We start from the raw sequence: 18,973 nt of genomic DNA, 5'->3' as shown, positions 1-18,973 counted from the left end.
TCCCATAGGTCTAAGACTCTAAGTGAATCAGTCATGGCCCTTAATTAGTCGTTAATTAATTAATTGATTGGGCTAGTCATTCCGTTGTAATGACTTGTTTTTATCTCTTGAGTTTTAGTAGGCTATTTTTAAGTATCACTTAACAATTAGAAATAAATGAAAATATAAGCACTTGATAATGTATGGGTGTAGTGCTTGTAGGTTATGTGTCTATCGGTGTTGCCAGTAAAGTGCAAATCAAACTCTGCCCTTGACAAGGTTTAATCAGGCCCATTGATCTTATTGCAAATGCTGTCAATGGTATAGACATAGAAAGAAAACACAATAAAGGGCAATGTTTGGGGGGATGTTTTTGATGAAGTACCTTGACAATGCCTTCGTCGCACTAATTATTTTTTGCAGGGTGGCTCCTTTGTAATTAGGAATTTCAGCTTCCAATGTTGACCCGCATGCGTCCACAGCAATGCTTCATTCTCAAAGCAAAGAAGTCCAATATAATCCTACTTAGCCTATGACGCCTCATGAAGCATGTCTCAATATTGAATTGCCATTCAAATATAACTTCTTTTAGTTACCATTTTCAATTTGAACTCTATTCTTTTCTTTCATCATACTATCACATATCCATACTGTACCTACATTATATACATATTTTTTCCACTACTGTATATTTGAGCAGGCAGCACATAACCACCAACTTCACCAACTAACGTCACTTTTTTATTATTGAATATTTATCTCAGCACTCCTTGCACTCTGCATTTTTTTTTTATCTACAGGCACAAGGTTGCATTAGTACCCCAAGGGGCCCCTTGGCACTGAAGCTCATGTCCCCCAAACAACTATTATTTTATTATAATTTGGATAGCGCTTTATTTTATTTTAATGCTGATGAAGTGAGAAAAAGGAAATATAGAAATATAGAAATTTGGGCAAACTTTGCACTACAGGGGGCAGCGGGCGTGCCAGACAAGACTACATTAGAATAATCCCCTGGCAACCACTGCCGCAAAAAGACCGCGGATGTCGTAAAGCCTAAAGAGGCTGGTGTTGAAAAGAGTCGAAACAGAACCCATTGTGGTGTTGGAGAGGAGTGAGCTACCCGAGAGAAAGAGAGAGAGGAGGAAAAGAAGCAATTCCGTGACCACAAAGGGACTCTTTATCAGCGGACAGATATGGACGTTAATGCACAACACAGACGCTATTGTCTTTTGTAAGGAGGACCGCGTCCTCCGGTCGGAAAGCTCTGGTATATGAAGAGTTAAGACTCGACATCCCAACTGTTTATTTCGGCAGCTAGCAGGCTAACTGGCTAGATACCTTACAGGAGCTAGACATGGGAAGCCCGTGTGAGTTTGCTTAATAGAGATCTTCGTCGAGCTTTGAGGAGGCTGTTTTCCGTTCAGATATTATCGGAGGTGATTGAAAGTATCCGTCAACCTGCCTCGTAAGGAACTTTGAAGAATGATACCAACTGAACGCTAAAGCATTTCACTACTACAGACCCGGAGAGGAGCACACACACACACAACAAAAAGTCAGACAGGTTTGTTTCACAGTTGTTTCTTCTCTTTGCAGCCCTTGTTGCCATTGAACTAAAGCTTCAAGTCGTGTGAAAATGCACATTGGGGATTTCAAGAGTCGCGTTTAGTGCTCGTTTTTAGAGCCTCGACTTGAGAAAAAAAACCCAAAGTGTTAAACTCAAGCGGATTTCGCAGTTTTTCAGTACGCAACTACTCGTGTACGTAATAGGATACATGCATGTCACTCGGCAGTGTGCTGTTCAAACAATGACGATGAAATGATAAGATAAAAAACCGTTTTCTATCTCTTATCAGATGCCCACATCCGCTAAACAATGACATGAAGTTTCGGATTACCACTATGATTTCTGGTGGTTGTCAATTTTCTTACAATAGACGTCTCAAACGCTTTTTAAAAAAAAAAACCAGATTCTTACCAACCCCACAATTAGCTGTTGGGCAGCTTTTCTTGCATTAGAAGACATTATTTGCGTGTAATGTACAGCTTTATGCATGCTACAAATTATTAAAATGCACAAAACTGCATCGTGCATCTCCTTCATTGTCAGACAGATGTCGATCATTGGAACAGAGACTGTGCTGTCCCATAATGCTCTAAATATACAGTATAATATATATACAGTATATTCATTTCACAATTTATATGCAGAACATATCAAATGATAGCAGCAACATTGCTGTGAAAAATGCATTGCGTTACCATTACATTCACAGATTTTTCTCTGCAGCAAAATCTGTTTTGCATCGGTTCCCTTTTTTTGCCTACTAAAAAACAAAGCACTTCAACAGGTCTGTACTTGGCCAACTCGATTTGGATTGATTTGCTATTTAGGATTTGCCTTCCTTGTTGGCGTGAGCAAGCAGCAGGTTGAGTCATTTGCGAAACTGTCAAAAAAAAAAAGAAAAAAAGGCTCAGGCACTGCAAATGAAGGCGTAATTTGCAATAATAACTTAAGTGACTTGACCATGAGATTTCTGCGGTATGATAATGAGTGTATGCTCTTTGCAATCTTCTGCCCTTGATTTCTTCAATGAAAAACTAGATTACCACAACAGTCCTACTGTTTTGGTCCAGACAAAGCCTATAATAAGTCCTAAGGAGTTTCTGTTTACAGGCTAATGAATAGAATGTGGCTGCTTAAAATTCATTTTTCCATAACAGAGGACTAATTGTAGAGCCTTTCTGCAAGGTTAGTCAACAAGGGAACTGTGAAAATAGACATATACTCCTAAGACATTCTGTTATTGGTTGATTTGAATGTTTATCAGGACTCAGCAGGGGAACGTCTTGTAATTGTAGGCTAAAAGCTCCCACAGGAGCACTGTATTTTTGTTTTTGACCTCAAAACTCACCAAACACTCGGATAAAGCAGCTTGTAGAACAGATGGAGCTACATTAGAAATGACCTTAAGAGAAATAATAGCTTTCGGGGTAATCGATTTTTATTTCCAGCCCTCCTCTCACTCTGAACATATATCCAATTTATTTAAACTGACGCTTGTTTTGACAGCTTGTTTCAGCCGGTTCAAATGGATGACACATCTGTTTTTTGCCGTAGTGTTAACATGAGACTCAAATGTATGACAACTTTTCAAACTTTTACAGAGTGGTGCTGGCTTGTGCAATATGTGCAGCTGTTTTAAAATAAAATAAAAGTTGAATAATCCAGACCGAGCCTCAAATGTTCAGAAATGTCCTTCCAAACAGCTGCGGCAGATAGGCGCAAAGCTGATGCCATTGATATTCTCATTAAAACCTCCAGCGTTTGGTTTGGGCCAGAGATGAATGGACTAATGTTCATGTGGGGATGCTACTAATTGGTGCTTATATTCTGAGGACTCAATTTTCCATTACGCGTGCGAATGTTGCTGTCATTTGTATCTATCCATCACTGTCTACATGTTTGGTGTACTGAGGCAATCGGGCTGCAGCTGAATGTTTTTGTGATCAAACATTATTGACTCCCACAGTCGATAACCTTGGCAACAGTAGTTCCTCTCTTCAGCTAGAGCCACACATTGCAATGGAACGGGGGCGGGTCAGTGAAAGCTTTTCCTGAGCTTTCAGTTGGGTTTCATGGTAATGCCGTCTGTCTCGTGGGGGGGGGGGGGGGGGTCATGTGTGTGTCCATTCAGGGATGGAGAATTCCTACTCTCCATTCATATCTCTTTTAATTCATTTCCACCGCAATAACTCCAAGTTTCTCTCACTGTACTGTAGATTAGCGACGGTTATGTTTCTTTCTCCTCTTTATCTCTCTTGATTTTTTTTTCCTTTTTCTAACTCCTCCGCTGTATTCCAGTCATTTTCACCACATATTCTTTGCACACACTTTTGCATTACCAGTGGAATTAATCAAGCATGTTCATGTATGGCTCGACTTCATAATAACATAATGAAGTTTAGCCTCAGGTGCAGGGAAGGAAATGGGTTAGCCCGAGAGTAGCCTTGCCCTCGCCCAGCATTATCTGAGAGCAGTCTTACACAGTGAGGTGTGGATAAGATTATTCAAGAAGGAAATTTCCTTTTCAACCCTCTCATTGTTATCTGGGTTGTTCTTTTAAAATCTAAGTTTAATAAAAGTTGAAATATTAGGATATTACGATGTCATATTCCTCTGTCTCGACCTTTGTCATTCCTTTTTAAGCCAACATGGGGCCTATTGCTTCATCTTGCGCCTTTTCTGTCCCAGTAATGAGCCATTTTGCGGCTCTTAACATCTGCCAAACTTGGAACATTTTGAATGCGAGACTCATCTCCCATGCATGAGGAGTCAGGCATCCTTTGATTTGCCCTCTTTTCTTTGCCTCCATTTTCGAAAGCGCTCACCACCGTACTTTGTAGAGTGAGTATGCGGAGAAACTTTCTTACCCCACTTTTTGGCAGCGGCTGTGTATGATGGGAAGTAATTTGGTGCTTATTCTAAACAGGGATTTCCCCTCGGTATTGTACCTCGTTCCTCTTCACAGAGTGCACAGGGAGCAGAGGCACCGTAGGGGGAGGCGTGGAGGAGAGGGGCTAATTTAAAACAAGTTTTCTGTGGGCACAATGAGGATTGTCCGAAAGACAACACTGCTTTGAATTTCACTGTCCTTGTATTCCGGTGAGTAACATCTGTGGTTGAACACGGAGCATCTGGCTTTAATTTAGAGCTTTAAGTGAACTTAAACCTTGTCAAAAACCTGAGTGGACAACCTAGCCATAGAGAACTATATGGTCTACCTTCATCTATGTACTACTTACTAAATGCAAGCCATGGGGGGAATACAGCAATAGACACTGAGTGGAGTTAAATAAATAGTTTTGCAGGTGTTAAATTCACAAGAAGCAGTCTTGTGGGATAATTACCCGGGAATAATATCCACGTCTTAAATTACCATGCCGTCCTTCCAATGAAGCTGAATGTTTTTCTCTTATTACTCTGCATGTAGCAGCAGCAGCAGCGGGATAGAAATCGTTCATCTAGTAGCATTTAAATTCTACTCTCTGGCCTCATGCTAAACAAAAGTAAAGGATCAATGATAAGCCATTGGTGATTTGTGCACTTCATTGTCAACATTTTAAACATCTTAACACCTGGGTTGTCTCTCATTAACAGAAAGAAAATGCTGTGCGCAGCTTATCCTCTCGCTCCCGCAATTAGGACGGGTCATTGATATAATCCAGGTAACGCTCCATAGGTAATTGAAGCCTAACACATTCTCTTGAGAGGAGAAAGAAGCTATATATCCTCCCTGCGTTTGCTGCCTGCTTGTGCATCTCATTACTCTTTGTTTAGTTCTTGTCCGGCGTTTGTTGCAGCACGCCCCTGCCTCTTGTGTCGCTTTCATTCTGGGATGAATAGGTGAACATCTTCTCGGGGCATGGCTGACGTTATGTTTTGTCCTTTTTTTTTTCTTCTTCTTTTTTTTTTTTTTTTTTTTTACAGCCCTTTCTCAGATCCTAGTTAAATCTCATATCTGCTCCCTAGATCTCGCTGCCACATCTGTGCCGTAACTGCCTGTGTCAGATGCTAAATGGCACTTGAATGGGGATCTTATAGCAACGGGATATTTGGTTTTCCCCTCAAGCTACAAGCCTCCACTTTCTCCCTGTAGTAAAAGGCACAAGGAATACACTCGTTTAACTTGTACTGAAGTTATTGTCATTTTGTAGAGTTCTTTAGTCTGACTTGGCTTCGTTATTTGCCATCTCCCAATTTATCTTGCTCTCCCTGTTGAATATGAATATCTTGGAGAATTTGAATGAATTGCAGACACCATTAAATCATTGTGTTGGCCTCCTTTTTTAGCCCCCGTCTGAATGGGTGCAGCTGAGAGGTTATGTGGTTAGTGTTCATTTATCACACTGGAGGCATTTTGTTGAAGTCAGCCTGATGCGGACCTACATTTTCTTTATTTGGCCGGCTCAATGAAATGCTGTTTCAGACTAAATGCATGAAGAATGAACTTTTTTGCCTCAGAGATATCTCAGGTTAATGCGGTTATGAGGTAGCATATTTTAAAAAAAAAGAAAGATTATTCATTTGTATAGCCTAAAATTGGTGACATTGTGCTCCTTTATAATGACAGAACGATTAAAAGTCGTCCCGTGTGTTGGGGAAATTGTGGCACATTAGCATTAAGATTTACAGTAGCTATTTGGTTTTAATACCGAGTTTAAAAATGATTTAGAGATAGCTTCCATTTAAAAGATGTAAAGTAACCCTGTCACTCTCATTATCCCGTCTCTTATTTATGGCGGAAAGAAGAAAATGATATGCTCACTGTTGAGTCACATTGCTTGAGTTTTAGATTTGTGCTGAGAGTATAAACGTGCATGAATCATGTTTTTTTCCCTCTTTCAAAAATATGTAGTGCAGCTGTCTGTAGTCCCCCCCCCCCCCCTATTTGGGTATGGTCTATTTTTACATTAGTGATGTTGGCCTGATCTGCTCGAGGTATTTTCAGTCAGAGTTGTGAGCTAAGAACTGGTGTATTCAGCTTCTTATCTGACACTCCACACGCCGCACATCTCTCACAACCGTTGCTCTCTTGGCTGCCTCAAGCCCCCGTGTCTTTCCAGATCCTCTGCCACTTCGATCTGAAAGCAAAACGCATGGAACCCATCGACACGCACACTAATCACACTAGTGTGCCTGCTCGTTAGCCATGCCCTCTCAAGTCAGCTGTCCTAATAGGCATGTCCTAATGAGCTCTAATTGAGGATGGCTAATTTGCATGGCCTGAGTCATTGTCTTGTCTTAAAGCGACTTATAGGACTTAGAAGACTCATTGCTAAAAAGGCTGATTGGGGGGGCCTGACATGGTGTTATCATGGACAGACTACGGGGGGGCATGTAAGGCTGTCTGAGAGCATTGTTCTCGTACTGTGAGCCCAGGTTGTTGTCTCTTTCTTCCACACTTAGTTCATACCGTTCCCTTCTCTGCAGTCATCGATATGCCTTCACCGATTTCCCCGGCACCACAAACATTATTTTAGTGACACCAGCCATTTTCAAAGAAACGACTTCAAAGCGTGATTAAAACGAAGCAGGGCAACTCTGATCAAAGGTTAAACTCTGCTCAGCGTGATTTCTCTTCACAATGCAAAGTGAGATTCCTCCATTTGAAGACAGATCGGGGGGAAAGAAAAAGATTTGTGAGCTCAGTGTTACTGTTGAGGTATGCAGCCGGTGTGTTATTTTGCTGTGCATCAGAGGCAGAGTGATGGATACTTATGTAGCTGCAGAGACAGGTCCTCTGAGGAATCATCCTCAGAGTGCAGTACATTTTATTTATACTAGAGTAGAGGATGTTGTACATTTCCTCTTAATTTGATCACTGACTTTTATTTTCCCCTTTTCTATACTGTTATTTATCTTTTTTTTTCTATTATTGGGAGAGTATACAAGATATGATATCCCAAAGAGAGAGCACAAACACGCAGAGGCAGGTTTATTGCATTGGCTTAGGGCCATCTCATTTCTGCTCAAAAAGAAATGAAATCTCTCAAATGACCCAAGCAATTCAAATTTGTGAGACAATTTCATATGCCAGAGAAAGTGCGTCCTTGTTTTATAGGTGGTATTGCATGCAAGATTAGGGTGTTCAAGTTGTAAAGCCAGCAGTAGAAAAATTAAATAAACCTTTCACTTGTTATCTGTGATCACAAGGGCTGATTTCAGTGTTGTGAAATGTAGCTTTTTTTCAAGTTTGTCTTTCTCTCTCTGTCTTGTCTTGATTTCAGGCTCGCTGGCTCGAGGTTACACTCAAACACCAAGAAGGGAGAACATGACTCACTGGCCTCTGCCAGAGACTGGCACAGGGCAGCTGCGCCAACCTTGCCCCTGCCTGCGGCTTTAGAAACTACCCCGTTGCACCATGACGGAGAGGCACTGAGGTAGCTCCCTGACAATCATCTCAATACCTCTCCTCCTCCTCCCTATCCCTTAAGACCCCTCCCCCCCCGCCCCTGCCCCGTCCCCATCATGCTGCGATTCCTGCCTCTCAAACTTGGCCGCCTGTACCGCTGTCTGAAACTCCTGTTCGTGGTGGGATTGTTTGTCATCTTGTTGATGAACACCCACAACCTGTTCGCCTCCTTCCAGAAGAATGAGCTCACTGACAGGCGCTTCATCAACCTCAACAAGTGTCCTGCCTGCTTTGGCACCAGCTGGTGCCGCAAGTTCATGAACGGCCAGGTTTCCTTTGAGACCTGGGGTCGCCTGCGATTCCTAGACGTCTTCAATGTCAAGAATGTTTACTTTGCCCAGTACGGTGAGCCCAGGGAGGGCACCCGTCGCGTAGTGCTCAAACGTCTCGGCTCCAACCAGGAGCTGGCTGAGATAGACCAGAAAATCTGCAAGAGGGCCACAGGTAGGCCACGCTGTGACCTCATCCAGGCAATGTACAAGACAGAATTTGCCCGGATCAATGGCGATGTTCGTCTGCTCACTCCAGAGGTGGTGGAGGGGTGGTCAGACCTGGTGCACTGCCCCTCTCAGAGGCTGCTGGATCGCGTGGTCCGCAGGTATGCTGAGACCAAAGACTCAGGCAGCTTCCTGCTCAAGAACCTTAAGGACACAGAGAGAATGCAGCTGCTCATGACCTTGGCGTTCAACCCGGAACCGCTCGTACTGCAGGTAAGAGTCTGTTTTTTAAAACTTTTTGAATGTTGTTTGTTTCTACTGTCTAAAGCAACATGTGTATGAAATTCTGCAGCTTTTTAAGATTTAATGCATTTTTTATTGAGTTATGTTAGAATAAAACAGTGTCTCCCTATCTGTAGCACCAGATTGTTTTAAGTGTATCAACAACTAAGTCATGGTTCCTGGATTACCTTTGCTACAAAAAAAGATGAGAGCATCAGTACAAAGCAAGCCAGGCTGTTTGCCCCCAAAGCCCCCAGTAAATTACAGGGTGAGAATCCTTCTGTTCCTTCCTCTTCTACAGATCTAAGACGAGCCCTCCCAAAACTCTAGGCTGCATCCAGACTGTATCCCCTATCTGGAGCATGAACGTTTCTCTGCTTAGAAAAGAGAAGGGTTTAAGAGCTGTGGCCTCCCAAAAGATGAGGGATTTTGGCTGGCATCAATACTGCATATTTAACACTATATGTAGGGCAGTTTGGAATTATTCAGGGATTCATCTGCAAGTGGTCCAAGTTGTTTTTAATTTTAATATACGTCTCTGTCCATTTGATTTGTCATTTTTGGTGGACTGCATGTGGCAGGATTTCTCAGGGCAGCCAAGTGTCATCAGCACTAATATTCTTGATACTTATTTTTTCCAAAAGAATATATTATTATATTATATATTATATATTTTTAAAGTTCGAGTTTTTTTTTATATGGTCTCATACTGCATACTGACTTTATTTTGGCGTTACTGTACAAAACAACTTTTTGAGACGTACAGGGTTTGGTTTTATTGAGACTCTTTGTTTTTAATCATAATATTGTGCCGCAATATTAAAAGACATCAAATGAAAAAACGGTACAGGCTGCTACAGTGAAAAAAGGATGTCTGTCAGTTGTCCTGCTTTTGACAGCAGGTTAGAAGTAAAATCACGACCCATCTCTATTCCGTCACCCTGCATGTCAAAACAACCGTACTTTATGTCACATAAGCACTCTCCACTTCCTCCACCCTCGCTGATTTACAAGCAGCCAATCAATTTCAATTTCAATCTGGCACTGACCGTGTCTCGTGAGGAGACAGAACAACAATGGTCATGGCCCGTGTAGACATTCAATAAGTTACGCTGACCTCCCGCCCTCCCCCTACTACATGTCGGGCTGGACACCTCCAGGCATTTCAGAGGACAAAAGGCGAGATCAGCTTTTTAGTCCAGGCGATCTATAAAATCTGATTAGCCCTGTGTGGTCGCTTGCCCTCTCCCTTCCTCCCTTTTTTGTCTCCTTTCTTTCTTCTTACTTCTTTCTTCCGTCTCTGTCATCCTTATTTTTTCCGACCCACTTGTGTATGCTCCACAAACTCTGGCCCGGATAATTCCATCAGTGTTTTAATGCCATTATGCCCCAGTTCAGAAGCTCAGTGATTCACCCCCTCTGCCCCCCTTCCCCTCCCCCAATCCTTATCTTGCTACACACAACACGCATAACACACCAACAGATCATACACACACATTGTCCACAGCTCTCTTCACTCCCCACTCCTCGTAGCCGTTGCATGTTTACAGAGACTCATGAATTGTTGATTTCATCCTGAACTTGTGACCTGCAGGCATAAGCTGAGACTGTAGGGTCTGTGTGTGTACTGTGCACCATGGCAGAGGTAACAGATGGTGGGCATGGGTTGTGCGGAAGGGTAACGCACAAAGAAATGTGCCAGACATCTCAGAGATTCACAGATCCTGAGTGGCTTGACTGTTCGTCAGCATCACTGAACTCAAAAGATGAAGAGAAAATTTGCTGAGAGACTGAGAGACCCTATACACAAGGTTGGGCAGCAGTAGACCATAAAGAATTAATGGCGTCTGTAGAGACTGAACAGGAGACGTGCTGTACTACAACACCTTGGTCTGCCTTTTTTTTAGCCAGAGGTTGCTACTACTGTGTGGGGACAGGTTTTAACAAAAGAGAGAGGAATCCAGGCTGTGTTTTATGGCCAGTTATTTAATGAAACCTGATCCTTATTTCTACTATTTATCACTCTGCCTTCTCCTCAGGCCGTGAGCGATTCTTCATTTTCCCTAGCTGTAGTTAAAACACCTCCTCAGTAAGTCGGAGAGCCCAGTATCACTCAATGTATAATTTAAATTGGCTATATTTAGTGTAAATTATTTCCCACCGTCATTGGTCGCCAGTGCTTGGTGGTTGTTGGGTTTTTCCCTTTATCTCTCTCCTCTGGCTTTTCTTCAGCTGAATAATGCGAATACCATTTCTGCTGTCTGCTCAGTGAGCTGCACTCTCTCTTAGAATGGCTTCTGTTTCCACTCTTTTGAAGCCACAGGCAGTAAATCGGCCCTGTTTCACTATGAGAAACCAGACCTTCTTTGTCAGTGGGAAACAATCTGCCTTGTTGTTTCAGGTCTGGCCAACAATGCGTTTTCTGTGTGCTGCGCAGTACACACGTGCACACACACACACACACACACACACACAAACTCATTGACACACCACCCCCACTCCTCTGTCACGTGGAAGACAATTTGGCTTTGGGGAATAAATATTTTTGGAAGACAAAATGACGACAGACAAACAAGAAAATCCTTGTGCAATAAGAGGCACCTTATGCAAGTTCATCTGTTTTATCTGGTTTCGTCTAACAAAAGCTGTTTTCTTGAAGGTTTCAAAGATAAGTTGGCTTGGAAGGGTTTCTCTGTTACCTTGATAAATCTACTTGTGTCAAGGGGTTGTCGCGTTGCCAACCAAAGAAATTGCACAATCCACAATTTAACTTCTTCCTCAACAATAATTTGGTTTGCATGAAAATTGAGCAATAAATGTTCCTCATTTTCCCCAGCTAGAACCTTATTTGCCATTCTTGGCTTCTCTCCTCCGGCTAGATGACTCACTGATTCATCAGGTGATGGCTGTGTTTGATGGAGTACATCTGGCTCAACCTGAAATTAGTTTGATTTAGCCTAAACACCCCCCTCCTCCTTCCAAATCAGTAAGCTTGGTGAGTTAGCCAGGAGCATGTGACTGTGCTCGCACCCTTTTTGGTCCTCAGCCCCCTGTCTTGCTCAGTGAAGCTGAGAATAGGATGTGACAGGCCTGTGGGGTTAACTCAGTCAGCGGTACTCTGATCTCCTCCAGACTCAAATCTGCGCTCTCCCAGACACCCCTTTCCCTTTTTCTTTTACCGCCTCTCCCCATCTTCCCGTGGATCCACCTTCCTCATTCAACACCCCAGCCTCACCTGACACTGAGACGTACTCCTCAGAAAGCATGAGCCTCTCACGCAACACTGTCTGTTTTTCCCCGGAACACAGATGTCTGACACTGATACTAAACCGGAGAAGACAGAGGAACAGGGAGATTAGATGGATGACCTTATCTCCTATTCCTCCAAAGATTTTTGACAGCAGCATTTTAACGCAAATGTGGAAGTAAACATAGACAGCGCTTTGAGCAAACACACTTAGCAGCATGTTTTTGATTTTTTTTCATAAAGGGGGGAGATGCCTCATTGGTATGCTGTTGATTTAATGAGGCTGTGCAATGCTCATCCACTTTGGGAAAGTAAGCCAAAGTAAACAGTATAAATTCTATGTTTTGGCACGTCAAACATGACCTACTGAACCCTACTTTTTTTTTTGTATAGGGAATTTGAATTTGAATTTGAATAAGCAGATGTACAATCTACCTACTCTGCATGTAGGAAGCGTAAGCAAAGTCGGATAATTTTACTCTGAGTGAAAAGATAGCAGTGATTTGGTGTTAAAACATGTTTTAAATAACAGGTGTGACAAACTGATTACAGCAAATAAATTATTTATTACATGCCATTATCTGATTGAATTGAAAACCAGACAAATCGGAACAACTTTACAGTCTATTGCAATTCAATTTAAGAATTGCTCTGCAATAAATTCTTCTTTTTAGGAAGGTCAATTATCTCCTTTTTTTTCAGACTGTCAGAAGCAGTAGGTAATGGTAGTGTTGTGTTGGATTGCATTGTACTGAAAATGATTAATAAAGGGCTGTCAAACGATTAATTTTTTAGAAAATCGCGATGAATCCCTGAATCTCAATAAGCATGATTAATCACATTTTTTATTGCATGTTTAAAATTCTATTGTTTTGCATTTCACGACAGTTTTAAAGTCCACATTAACACTGTAAAGCAATTCTTACCAGTGTATCTTGATTGGAAATCAAATGAATGCAAAGAAAGTTACTTAGTGAACTTGCTTTTAGATTTATTTCAAATCAAAAGAAGTGCATGAGCCTGAGGTAACACAATGTCTGCTTCAAAAATATAGCTTGCCTTAAACAGAAAAGAAATGCTACAACAACAGTGTGGTCTTGAGGTAGGAGACAACTTCAAAGTGCTTATTCTGTGAAATACATTTTTTTTGGAAAGATTACACTGTTCCACATTGAGAAATATGCAGAAGTGCATGCACAACATGTACAGCACATTGTAATAAAGTGCATAACAAACAAACAAAAAACTCCATAACTCCATTATCTTTGAGTTAATTTGAAAACTGAGGTACTTGCCACATAGATAAATATGCTCAAGTGCACAACACTATGCAGAAACATGTGCCAAGCACTTCTCCAAAGTTGCAGAGCGATGGGACATTACAAGGAAAGTCATAACAATGTGTGCAGGAATATGACCGCAGCAGCAAGACTCCTGCCATATGAACACATGCTGTGTATTGTGCACAGTTTACAGAGGTCGACTGCAATGGCAGTCTGTGACAGTGGTTTTGAGTGAGTGAGTCAGTGAGCAGCATGATTAGCGCAATTTAAAAAAAATAAATAAATAAATTAAAAAAAATCAATAAAACACAATATGCTCTGCCCTTAATTGCATCGCAATAAAAGTGTTAATGCTGACAGCCCTGGTTTAATATGCTAAATATAAGTCTTCTGCATTCAAATATTAGAAAAAAAACAACATTTCTACAGTAATATATATGTTTTAAAAAAGTCATTAGTGCAGACATGATCATCTTTTGGTAAAGGATTTCCGCTTTTACATTCTGTCTGCAGAAAAAAAATGCAATCTTATGGTCTGGCTTTCTGGGTCATGCCTCTTTACAAAGAGGATCAAAGCCTGTTTTGTTTTCTAGTTTTATTTATTTCTTTTCATTTAATCACAGACACTGCATGCTATCCCGGCTTAAGTGTGAGCCTTCTGTCTCTTAAGGCCAGTTCAGTGGCTAAGGCCCACCGGTAAATAGAATTTAAGTTGCTAGTCTGTGATTAGTACCTTTTGTTTTTGGGTCTGGGGGATTGCGTCGCTCTTAGCACACAAGAGAGGAGGTTGTGTACGCCGCTTAACCCTGCTTCAAGTGCTCCCAAACCCCCTTTCATTATTCTTATAGGCCTTTGTGTACAGACTGAATCCTGTTAGGATAAGACAGGGAGTTATCTGGGCCCAACTCCCTTCTTTTGGCTGCCCTCGCTGGATGGAGGCCCTGGTGGAAAGGGGAAAAGAAGAAGAAGAAGAGGAGGAGGAGGAGGAGGGTTTGTGTGAGTGAGTGTGTGTTGTACAAGCCAGAGCCTTGTGGTGTTTTCCCCTATTTGAATGAGCCAGACTGCTTGTGTTACCATAATCCTTTCTCTCTTTCTCCTTCGCTCCAAACACACACACACACACATACATACACACACATGCATGACAGCTGTGTTTGGTTAGGTAAATGCCTGTGGCTGACCCCCTGCCACTCATCCCACCCACCAGCTCCTTTTTTAGACACCCCCCTACCCCTCCTTACCCAAAAGCTTCCTACTGTTACAGCCTGCACCCTAGCCTACTCTATGTCCAATACCCAGCTTCTGAAGTAACAGTTCTGCAATGCTGGAGAGTTTAACCCCATTCATATCTCTCCCTGGGCTCCTTAAGACGGCCTCAACCAATATGGATTGCTAAAGAGTGGCTCTTTACTGCGCCGTGTCCCCTGGAGAGCCCAAGGCCTCGTGTTAGAGCAAGAATATGCTTTTTAGCACATCATCTTGCCTGCAGTAATAAAATTGTCCACTGCATTAAAGCGTCAAGCACCTAGTTCCTGTCAGAGAAAATATGAGAGGTCAGGAATATACTGTAGCATCTTTAAACAACTTAACATCTTCACTGGTTGTGTAGCTGCTCAGGGAACTGGTTATAGCCTGGCTCCTTTTTATCACTGGAGTTGTTCATTGAAGTCTTTCCTAGTATGTGAGACATTTAATTGCTGCTTTTAAGGAAATTCTCTCTGTGCTTGCCCTGTTCTGCAGTGAGGTCAGTTTTGCAGGGTCAGTGACAGCCGTCTCGCTTCTCACTACGCCACCAAGCTTCCCCCAAGCTAATTGCTGCCTGCCCTGAAATACACAACCCTTGATGTAGGCCTCAAACCCACAGCCCTCAGGTCTGAAGCCAAGTTTCACTTGGGTTCCTCCCCAGTCATGTGGGCGGCAATACCACCTAGACTGAGTCAACACCACTGCCTATGACTTAATGCATTCCTCGTCTTCCAGTGGAAGGGATTCATGAGGTGGCTCTGTGCACAGTGGCTCAGGTTCAGGTTGGAAAAATGTTTCAGCTATCGGCTAGCTGGATTGTATACTAGCAACCACGAGCTGCACTGTCCTGTGCTCTCATTCCTCATCGTGCTCTCATTCTCTCTACAGAGCAGAGGGCTGCAGAACTTGAAGACCCAGCTAACCCATTACTATCACTGCTCTGCGGGGCTCACTGAATCATATGCATGATTTTTTCCTTTTCCAGCTGACCATCTGATTTACGATTTCTCATCTCTAACCAGTGTTTTTTTACCTCTTACTTTCCTATTGGCTCTGGTTTTACCATAGCACACGCTCTCAGCCTTTTTTCCTCTTTCCCAAGACTGCTGCCAGCTCTACACACTGTGACTTCGCACTCTTTGAACCGCATGTCTGGTAAAGAAACAGGCAAAGCCTATTCTGAATTCAGATACACAGACTTTGCAGTCTCCGTCTTTCAGTACCCTTCATTCTTCTTTACATACACACACACATAGGCTCCTCAGCTTGGTGCTCTGACTAGGCATTTCCTGGCTTCCCTGTATGGAACAGACAGCATCACTGCCCGGTATTGCAGGTTTTGGGGATGGAACAAAGAGAGGGGAGAACAAGCAGGAGAAGCAGCAGCAGCAGGATACGAGAGGAAAAAGAGAAGAAAGAGAAAGCACCATGTGTGTCAGGATGAGGAGCTAACGCCGGCTCCCCTGTGGGGCCTGAGCTCTTGCTGCGGACTAACCGACTGGATTTTAAACTTAAATGGGCAGCAAAATACCAGACGGGGCTCCCCCCCCCCCCGACACACTAGGTCAACAGGGGAACAGAACAGAAAAGCAACGTGTTTTTTCAAGTCCATCTTGGCAGTCCCAGCCTTGCAGAGCATTTGTGACTCCATCTTAATGCTAAGCCTCTCTGATGAAACAGGCTGAGTAATGTTCATTTTGCAATATCAGGGTTAAAGAGTTAGGGGTTTGTTTGTTTTTTCGGCTGCTGTTGTTGTGTCTGACTGAACACGTCTGCCCTCCACGCTTCCTCAACTTCACTGTTTGATCCCTGGACTCTTGATGCGTCCTGTCCCAACTTGTTTGCTGTGAAGCAGTGGGGTTTTGTTGAGGACAGAAAATGTTGAGAATTTACACCACACCCTTCTGAAGGCTTTAACAAGCTGCACACTTGAAACACACTGTGGCAAACTACTAATTTCCTTCTGCTGTAAGTAGCTGTAGTTTCAGGATGAAAGCAACTCGTCCCTTTTTTTTTTTTTTTTTTTTTTTAAGCTCTGTGTGTCCACTGTATATGCGTGAGTCTTTGTATGCATATGTGTGTTTGATAGACCAGTGTTCTTTGCAGACCAGCCAAGGCAATATCTTGGGAGCCGCTCATGTTTACTCGGCCCCTGAATAGAGGTTGTTATCAGCCCCGGTCACGTTGCATGTTCTCATTCACATGCACTGGGATACAGTGTCACATAGACACACACACACACACACACAGACACACAAAGAGCCTCTTTCGAACTCTCATATACACACACACACACGCCCAGGCCCTCCCCCAAGTGGCCCAGTAAAAGGGCATGCCTTTGTCAGCAGATGTCAGGACGCAGGTGTGTGTTCCTGTGCCTCTCGCTCCATTCGTTTCATCCTCTCCTCCAGAGGCTGCCCATTTGTCTGTGGCCCTGTTTCATTTCAGCCCACTCCAATCTCCCCCCCAAGAGGACGCCAGTGTGTCTGTTGTATTACAAGGATGGTAGTAGAAAGCACAAACACCCCTAGTCAATGCTACTGTAGTGCACCGGCACTACCTTTTAAGATTATATTAGTCAGTCTTGGGCCTAGAAGTCACCGTGTGGTCGTCTTTTAATGAGAATATTCTGTTTGTATCTGTTTTCCACCTTTGCTTTCATTGTCTCCTGAGCCCGGCTCATTATTTCTGTAACATAGCAAGAAATTCTTGCACAGACTCTTACGGAAAATAAGATCATTTGGCTCCAGGTTCTATATGTTAAAGGTTTGGCAAAGCAGGAGATTAAAAAAAAAAAGGATTTTATCCCAAGATGGAAACAAAAAGCGATAAGCAGTTAAAGTCGCTGGGATGTGTCATTGGCAGTTTTGCACCCTCAGCATTTTTCAATAGCATAACATCATTGGGAGAAGACCGGTAAAATTCACTACCTGTGCAGTCCCCCCCCACCCTTCCACCCCCCATTCTTCACTCCCCACACACACGTACAGCACCTCCCAAGTCTGCTCAGCAATAGTGCAGTGTAATATTAAGCTGGGCTTTCCAATTTATTTCGTCCCCCCAACCCCCCTCAACGCCTCATTGCGGACGTTAATGACTTCTGCAGAGTATCCGTTTAAAGAGTGCTAAGGGAGAATGATTGGTAGGACACGTGGAGTATTTATCAACTTCTGCAATAGGCAAGTTTGAATCTAAAGCTCCGGTGCCTACTTCCATGTGGCTGCCTACTCTGTTCAGTAGTTCTCACTTTTTAAGATGTATTGCATTTAAAATTTAAATATATGAAGCTCATAAAAGTGGTACCTAAGCATGAGTTGAAAAAAGACCCCAGTAATTGAAGCAGCGTAGTGAATGAACGACATCTATGTTAAGAACCGCGGACGAGGGCCGGACAGACATGAAGGCGTTCTCATAACAGCCGTTGACAGTGTCTGAAAGTAGCCTCGGGGCATTCATCCTTCTCCTCCCTCCCATCAGTATCCCCCCATCTGCTGTCGCTCTACTTTTTGCTCCCATTCAGGCTGCAACCTGACAACAAAGAGAGAGATGTGTTTAGCAGGCAGGTCTTTGCTGGTTTATTCCTCCTGTCCACTGGAGCGGAGAAGTGAAAGACACTCTGTTTGTCTCTTCTGTTTGCTGTCTCCATCGTATTCTCTCTCTCGTCTTCTCTTTTGCACTACACCCCATACCACCACCACCCTCACCACCACTACCAGCACCCATCCTCGCATCCTTCCATCCACCCTGCAGGGGTGTGAGAGGATGGTGTTTTACAAAGCCGGTTTAGCCGTTACATTGGACAGGGTAAGTTTTGTCAACAAGACCAAGAGCCGCTTAGATTTGCAGTAACATAAAGCGATCTGAGGTTTGAATCTGGGTCAGAGGGAAGCGGGCCTAATAGGGATGTACTGATCCAGCTTCAACCTTATCTTTCTATACCAACTTCAGAAATTAGAAAGCCATTTTAGATATTTAGCCTGTTAAGTCTGTAATCCTAAAATCTCTGTAGTATTACCCGTTGGCTAGCAGCATCTCATAGTGTTGGATTGTCTCCTTTCCAGCCAGTACTCATTATTCTGCAGTGCAGTGAGCCCACCATTGTCCTTTTGTTTCTCAGTATCCGGTGGAATTTTTCACTTTTTTTTAGACACGTCTACTTTCTCAGATTCTTCTTGCTGTCAAGTTTGCTATATCAGAAAAAGTAGAGGAAGGCTATTAAGCCAACACTTTCTGGGGAAGTTGGGGTGAGTCATTGCCAAGTCTGAGAATGACAAGCACAGACAGACCGACAGGCTTCTGGAAGCCAGCAGAGCTTCCTGGACAGACTTTTGTCTGGCCCACAATTGATTGGGTCACCTCAGGAAAATGGATTCGACCAAGACTGCATTGCATGCAACTTATCATTGTCCTCCCCTGTTGGTGCGGGATCTTTCTTAAAAGTGATGGGCACAAGAGAGCCGCCTAATGTCTAGATTCACAACACTAAAACAGACTGATGATGGTCTCTCTTTCTGAACAGAA

At 43.0% G+C, this 18,973-nt stretch overlaps 1 protein-coding gene across 3 annotated transcripts in view; it reads left to right on the top strand.

Annotated features, from left to right (window-relative positions):
• The first annotated feature begins 1,120 nt into the window (after positions 1-1,120).
• Positions 1,121-18,973, top strand: part of dipk2ab (divergent protein kinase domain 2Ab) — a 25,967-nt gene continuing 8,114 nt past the window's right edge. The window contains exons 1-2 of one of the 3 annotated variants that reach the window (XM_062441486.1): positions 1,121-1,537; positions 7,774-8,668. In XM_062441486.1, the coding sequence (XP_062297470.1) occupies positions 8,015-8,668 (654 nt within the window). In that variant the 5' untranslated portion in view covers positions 1,121-1,537; positions 7,774-8,014. Of the gene's footprint in view, positions 1,547-5,153; positions 5,212-7,773; positions 8,669-18,973 lie in introns of those variants that run through there. The other 2 variants (XM_062441484.1, XM_062441487.1) reach the window with 2 other exon arrangements.

Source organism: Scomber scombrus, chromosome 20 (genome assembly GCF_963691925.1).
Source record: "Scomber scombrus chromosome 20, fScoSco1.1, whole genome shotgun sequence".
Lineage (NCBI taxonomy): Eukaryota > Metazoa > Chordata > Actinopteri > Scombriformes > Scombridae > Scomber > Scomber scombrus.
The sequence above is the reverse complement of the archived record's forward strand: the minus strand, read 5'-3'. Positions and strand labels throughout refer to the sequence as shown.